This window comes from Aplidium turbinatum, chromosome 2, assembly GCF_918807975.1.
Source record: "Aplidium turbinatum chromosome 2, kaAplTurb1.1, whole genome shotgun sequence".
NCBI classification, from domain to species: domain Eukaryota; kingdom Metazoa; phylum Chordata; class Ascidiacea; order Aplousobranchia; family Polyclinidae; genus Aplidium; species Aplidium turbinatum.
The window spans coordinates 5,513,621-5,521,344 of NC_137473.1; the positions used below are offsets into that span (position 1 = coordinate 5,513,621).

The window sequence follows — 7,724 nt, forward strand, 5'->3', positions numbered from 1 at the left end:
GTATAATATCAGTTATATACTTGAAAGGAAATATTTTTATCAGAAAAAATGACCGAAATAGTGTAAATAAAAAATGACCGAATTTTTTCAAGTCGTTTCGGACAAATTACAGAAAAGTCTCAACAACAACAAAAAAACCCCTGTTGAGCGGTGTCGAACCCACGTCCTTTCGAACGTCACGCAGACGTTCTCACCTTGAGGATAAAAACCCCCTCAATCAATCAAACTTGACTTGCTAGTCTTTGTTAGCCTACTGCACAAAGTGTTGGAGGTCAGATTCCAAGAGGTTTTTAATGTTTACACAAAATCAAGACACATTTCATTTCAGTATAAACATTAGGTAGTTCTACTTATAATTTCAAAATGATACAAACAGATATTTCATTCATTTTACAATGCGTTGGATTGACTACCATGTTATACCTTGGGTTGAATATTGTATACAAAATATTCCACTATTTGAGGGTTTATGCTTTTCCAAGTTATCCGGATTTTTCCAAATATGGAAAGTGGTCTGGTAAGCATATGTTCTTGATTTCAACTAGGCTTCTTTACTCCACTCGCAATTTATTTGCACGAGGGCTTATAGTATTTATAAGCCAGTTGATGCTAAAAGCCCATGGGTAAAATCAAACTAGGTTGGTTGGCTATGTTCCATATTTCACTGCTGCATGTGTACAAGTTAGATTAATTCTTTAGCATTAGCCGTGGAAATTGAGTTGCCCTTGCACATTTATGAAATTGAAAATCCGATTGAAACATAAAAATTTGAAAATTTCATCAATTTAATTATGATTTTTTTATATACTTTGGTAGCCCACTTATGTATTAACTGCTTTGCAGTCATAACTGGATCAACTGATGGGATCGGAAAAGCATTAGCATTAGAGGTAAAGCAAGTTTATTCTGTGGTATTTTGCTGGTAAACATTAAAGTCTAGAGAAGCCTAAAGTTTGGTGTTTTAAAGCAATCAATATTTTTGTAAAGTATTCACTAATTGCTGTGTCTACTTGTCTAGTGTCTATCCTGGCCACAGTTTTGTCTACAATTGTTTAAGGCTGTTAAACAACTTGTTGTTTGATAAAAGAATTCTTTTTACTGCTACAGATGAGTGCAACATAGATCTAGTATACAGTTACTATATTGCTGAAGTTCTTGCCTAACATAACAAGTGTTTCTTGAGCTTTTAACATGTTGTTTTTAATAAACTTTCAAATGCTGTGTTTGACATATTAATGTTTTGTCCTCTCTATGTTAATGCTTGATGGTCAAAGATTTAAATTATGTGGATAGAAAAGCAAGGAAGCCAATCTTTATGTCCACTTTGAAATATACTATTGAGTATCTTGCTAAATACACAGCTTCTTGTTCTTGGTACATGCTGAATCTATGGCTTTTCTTAACTGTTGCGCAGGTCTTTCACCAGCCAGTTAGTAAGCTGACTGCACAAAATTGTTAATTTTCAATAAACTTTTATGATTTAGATTGGCTATTAATAAGTGCTCATCGCTACTGGACGGTTGTCATAACATGGTTGTTCAACATACGCCTTTTTAAGTTTCTGACAAATGTATTTTCAATATAGCTTGCTTCTCGGGGACAGAATATCATTCTGCTTTCCAGAAATGAAGAAAAATTGCAAAAGGTTGCCAAAGAAATATGTATGTGTTTGTTTCATGACAACATATATGTTAGAAGCCCCAATATGATAAAATGTACTACCCACAAAACAAGTGATGAAGGGAATCTGGTTATTATAGGCTATTATTTTTTTTTGCATTTAGTATAAACGCTTGAGCTTGTAAGGTTTTGTTGCACTTTGAAGCTTTGCATATTCCGTACTAATGTAGTTGTGGCACACATGCGCTAAGTGTATTTTCAGCAGTGATTGTTAATTTGCAGGCCTTAATGCCCAAAAGAGTCATGTTTTTTTTAGCTATTAAAGTTAGTAGTCTTATCTATTTACTTTACTGCATGCGTGTACGTGCTGGTTACATATCCACAACAGCATATGCTTAAAGAACAATTTTTACAACAAAGCTGCTTAGGTCAGGTTAGATTGTGAAACTAGGCTAGGTTGTAGTGCTTGAAATACGGAAACACTTACGGTAATTAGAATGTGATACCTGTTGTCCAATAAAACATGCCATTACCAGCTACACTCAGTTTTTATCAGCATCTTAACATCAACACAACGTTGTTTCCTTACTAACTGTACATATTGTTTGTATGTAACTCGTGTCTATTGTCTATGTGTGCTTACAGCCTCTCTTCATGGAGTGGAGGTGAAATATTTAAGAATTGACTTCAGTGATGATGAATCAATTTATGAAAAGATTGAAGAGTTTCTCAAAGACTTTGACATTGGAGTTTTAGTGAACAATGTTGGGATTACAGTCCCTTTCTTGGAGTTTTTGAAAATACCTAATCTCTCAGAACGTTTACGAAATATTGTTAAAATCAACATGGTTTCTGTATTCAAGGTAAATACATTTGTCTCAGTGACAGTAAGTAGTTCTTCTACTTTGTCAGCTTGAGCAATAGAGTAGACATTGTTGTTTCTTAACATTTAGTTCGGTTTCTCGATATTATTGAGAATTCAAAGTTACACAAGAATGCTTTATTTGGAATAAAACCAAACGATTAATTAGCCATTCTTAGAACAAGTCTGGCTAATTTTATCTTTGATGTTTGTTTACCACACTTGATGATTCAAACATGTTTTGTGTTGGTATTACCCATGTTCACTTGGTAATGTATTGCATTATCAAATATAATCTTTGCTTACTTCACAATATAGATATTAACGACCTGCTTAGTCTAGACCAGTGGTCTCCAACCTGTGGGTCGCGACCCCAAGTGGGGTCGCCTTAACTTTTCCTGGGGTCGCCACAACTCACCATGTTCACTTTGTTACCGTTTCAATTCATTACCGAAAAAAAACGATACTTTTTTGTTTTAGTTCGCAACCTTTGCCTGTGTTTTGGAGTACAAGTTGCTACCTCGTTTCACAAATAAACCATTGTGGTGCAATAATCAAAAACGGAATAGTTGCGACAAGAAGGACAGGGCAAAACCATTCTCGATGCTACTTTAGACTAACTTTTTATTATTCAAGGTGACTCCAGAATGAGCGAATAGTTATTTATGCAGGTGTAGTGTGCAGACATTTCATCGACTGTTTACAGTTTGCTTTGCAGCTAGTAATGGTAATTTGTAGCTAGTAAGTATAGCTAAATATTATACAAAAATGGCAGCAAAAATACCAGAAAAAGATCATATGACAAGGCTTTTTTAAAACTTGGTTTCACTGAATTTAATGGCAGACCAAAGTGCGTAATCTGTCTTAAAGTTTAGCAGGTTTAACGTAATGTATTAAACACAAAACAAAAAATATAACATAATAACTCAAACGTTTTCGACACGTACGTCATAGGCCTACGTGTGTCCTCATCAGGGATTCAATCTGCAATATACATAAATGAAAAATTGTAAGATAAATTTGACTTTGCACTACAACTGTATCGACACTCGAAATTGAAAGGCACCCTTTCAGTCCAGGGTGTCGTTTCAGTTACAGACAGTGCAAATTCAAATATTGGGGAAAACAAAATGGGGTCGCATGTAAATGTTGAAAAGCATTTTCATTTAAATGGGGTCGCTTCTTAAAAAGGTTGGAGACCACTGGTCTAGACAACAGGTCGTTAGTATCTACATTGTGAAGTAAGCAACGGTTATACTGCTAAAAGCGAAATTCAATCTATTGCATAACTGTTTTTGATTGACAGGTTTGCATGCACTTTAATTGATTTTGAAGAATTTTTATATTTCATCAGATGCATCAGATTGTGCTAGGTGGAATGGTAGAACGCAAACGAGGGTTAGTTATCAATTTATCATCAGCTGCGGCAGACATACAAGTAATGCCAGTGTACGGTGCAACCAAGGCATTTGTGGATTACTTCTCCCAAGCCCTTAGCTATGAATATGAAGACAAAGGCATAACTATACAAGTAAGAGATCTAGGTATTGAATTTATTCATGACAGCTATGTCCAACTCGTGGACTGCATAGAGCATGGTTAAAAAGATGATGGAGTTTTATTGAGAGTGAAAAGTATCTTGTTAAATTCCAATTTTTTTTTTCTCAATTCTTTTAGGTAAACAAAAATAGTTGCTTTCCGAAATAAGCTCCTTAATCTGTTGGTGCATCTAACCCTTAGCCGTGGTTCTCAACGGGGGGTCCGTGAAGCGTTTTCAGGGGGTCTGTGAAAATTATTTGGAACATTTGTTTAATGACGTGCCGAGATGTGACAATGCAGAACATATCTATCAAAAAGAAACTCAAGTGATATTCCAGGAGTTTATTGCAAAGCGCTTCAATCACTTTTTATATTGTAATACCAAAATGAGATTGTAATTCAAAATGTATTTCAAAATGACGTTATTTTTTACATTGGTTCAACGTCTACGGACGTTGAAGTATAAAACGACTGACTTGCTGTCTGGATACTACTGTGCATGGGTCTGCTACTATTCGGTGAGTCCGATTCGGTGACCTCTAACCCCTAACCCTAAAGCGGCAATGATAGTTAGGCTACGGTACCCAATAATTTTAAAAAAAAATTGAAAAAATCACCGAATAGGGATCGGACTCACCGAAACGGGCTATTCCGACTGTACATAGCCTATCTGGGGTGAATATTGATAAGACCCTCGCAATACAAAAACACGGCAAATCGTGTGGTGAAGTGAATGGTTTTTTGTAATGCATTTTTATGCTGTTATTGTTTCTATGTAGCTTTGTATCCAAAACACTTAAGTGCCGCTGGGGGCGCTCTAGAGTAGCTTCTTCTTAGAGCAGCAGCTGCTCACTGGTACAGCTGGAAGCATTTAAAATTACCGGATACTTGTACAAAAATATTTTAGTGCCATTTACTGGTTTTTAACCTGGCTTTAGAGAGTACTAAACTACACTATTCCCAGCCATTCTTGTTGCATTATTTGAACATGTGCAGAATTGATGTTGCAAGTTAGAATGCGAGCATTGTATTCACCAGCCCACAACAGTAAGTCGGCCATGACAAAACCGAGTTTCTACTTTCAGTTATTTATAACTATTTTTTATTTATTTGCAAAACAAGAGTTGCAAACCTTGCGCTGTCAACACACCGATGGGGAAAGACCTCGACGATCCTGCAAAAGTGGATGCCGACTATTTTGCTTCGTCTTTGCTTGCAACTGTTGATAAGGAACGAAGCACCAGTGGATGTTGGAAACATGCTTTGATGGTGAGGATGTTAATTATATCTCTACTATCCTTACACACAAGGGTATTTCCTTCGTTCGTATAGGTTACTTGCATAATATATGTGTGTGAGGAGTGTCCTAAGTGAGACCTGACCCATCACTGTGGAAAAGCAAAATCGGCTATGTCGCAACGACAATGTCACGATGGTACAATAGATCTATCCAAGCGCCTTTTTGACCGACTGACGATGAAAGAGCTGATATCCAGGCTTGGCATTCATCAGCTTGAAATTGGGAGAAAAAAGAATAGTTGGACTGCTAGAGTAAGTGAGAGAAGACATCACTGCAAAAACTAGGTAGAAGCAACCACAACAACCGGGAAGCATTGTAAAAACTGGCGGATCCCTGTCAGCAAAGACAAATGCCAGGTCCCACCTACCAAGCATGGGACAAATGGATGATGATAGTGTTGGCAAAACTAGCAATTATATAAATTGTGGCTTCATCTGGAAACATTGGCGGGCCTTTGTTGCAATGCTTGAGATTTTTGTATAAAAGTAATGTTGTCTTTTTGAAAATTTAGTAGACCGCATTTGATGGATTTATGAATGGCGTGTTGTAGGTATTTTATCAAGTAAAACTAAAGTATATGCTTGACAGGCTTGGACTTTGAAATATATTCCAACGAAAATGTTGCTCAATTTGGTACGAAAGTCAACGCATTCCCCTGCTGGTCGAAAGAGCAAGAAGCAATAGTCAAGAGGAAAGCCAAACGGCTTGTAGAGAACTACTAAAGCTCTTAGAACTATAAGTAGTAAAATGTAATCGTAAAAAAGTGGAATCCTCCGCACGTAATGAATTGTAATGCTAATGACCGTGACGCATTAATTATGATTTCGTTTAAGTTCATTGTAGTGACGAACGAATCACGCTTGCTTCTGTTTGATGAGTTCAGCAGTAATAGTTACTTGTGTACCGTATATATTCTCGCTGTATTATCATTTTTTGGCCAGTGTGTTCTCCAAATAATTTTTGTGACTCAGAGATTAAACAACCACTGGTAGTGCCCGAGAGCGCAACAACAATTATAAATTGAACTAGTTTAAATTTGCTAAACTCAGGTTTTATGACAAGAGATGCTACAAAGTGTTTTTAATTTTACTTCGCACTCCAAGGTGACTTATTCAAACAGGAACGGCGTTTAGAAAAAATACTTTGAATGATGACTTCGCAATAAAAAGTGTGTCCACCCCTGATTTTGTTCATTAAATGAACAAAATCAGGGGTGTTTCTAGTATATCTATGACTAGTCCGCCCTGTTTCGCATCTTGCAGAAGCCACCTCCTCCACGTCGTATCTTGACCTTACCACGCGTTACGTTCTTGGCGTTCCACGGACATATGTTAACTTGTTAGTACAAACTACTAAATTTTACTTCGCATTCCAAGGCGACTTGTTTAAAAGCAACGTTGTTTAGAATAAATACCGGTACTTCGAATGGTGACTTTGTAATAAAAAGTTAGTGATTATAGTATATCTATGACTGGTCTGCCCTGATGGTTAAGGGCATGACTTTACGAATGAAGAAACCTCAAGATCAAGTGGCTCTGTCTCCGTTGTCTGAGCAACGCATTTCAAGGACTGCTCTGCATTCAGCGGTGCCTAGTGAAGGGTTAGAAAAATTTAGAAAAAAACTGTAGAAAAAAAAACCACTTTTAGAAAAAAAAAATAGTGAAGGGAATAGGCCTAATTCAGACATTTCAATAGCGGTATTCAAAAACTTCTGTCAAACGTCTGCAGACGTTATATCAATGTAAGAAACGACTGATTTGCTATCTGGGAAGTATGCAAAACTGCCGTGAGAAGCTTTCTCAGAAAGAGGATAAACAATAAACACTCCCACAAACAAGCGATCGCATGCAATAGCCCAGTGTTTCTTAAACAGGTGAATAAAATTTTTGCAGGGGTGAACCGTCAGAAATGGATGATAGCTTGCGAGCAGGGCGGATATTCCGGGTGTTCTACCTGTTCAGTGAACAGGTGAGAATTTCCAAAAACAAAATCCATTCTAAGTTTTTCATTTTTTAATAAAAACTAATTGTTTTTTATAAATTTCAATATTTTTTATTGTTTGATTCTTTTATAAATTTCAAAAAACTAACTGAAAACTAAAAAGAAAAATGCACTGAAATGTGTGAGCTCATCGATGAGAGTGGCATTAGAAGGGCTGATTCATCCGCGATTTGAAAAACTACTCGCGAAAGTTCAGGAGCATCCTAGTCACTAGTAAACAATTTTCTGCAGTAAATCAACTACTGAACTGTTGTTTTTTTGCTTATTTTAATAGTGAAGTTGTTTTGCACTGAGTGTAGCCTATAAGCAGGGCAGAATTTAGCTGATGGGGGCCCCTGTGCAAAAATTTTTTTCTCGACCTCAGCGTGAAAAACCACCTCTACGTCCACTGTAGCTTAATCC

General features: G+C 36.6%; 1 protein-coding gene across 1 annotated transcript; it reads left to right on the forward strand.

Moving 5' to 3' along the window:
• Positions 1-334: 334 nt before the first annotated feature.
• On the forward strand, positions 335-6,231 carry LOC145764893 (very-long-chain 3-oxoacyl-CoA reductase-like). Its single transcript, XM_082576588.1, has 7 exons — positions 335-517; positions 844-890; positions 1,586-1,661; positions 2,266-2,483; positions 3,837-4,013; positions 5,144-5,290; positions 5,910-6,231. The coding sequence occupies exons 1-7, from the start codon at positions 364-366 to the stop codon at positions 6,003-6,005; spliced, it is 915 nt and encodes a 304-aa protein (XP_082432714.1). The 5' UTR covers positions 335-363; the 3' UTR covers positions 6,006-6,231.
• The last annotated feature ends 1,493 nt before the right edge of the window (positions 6,232-7,724 follow it).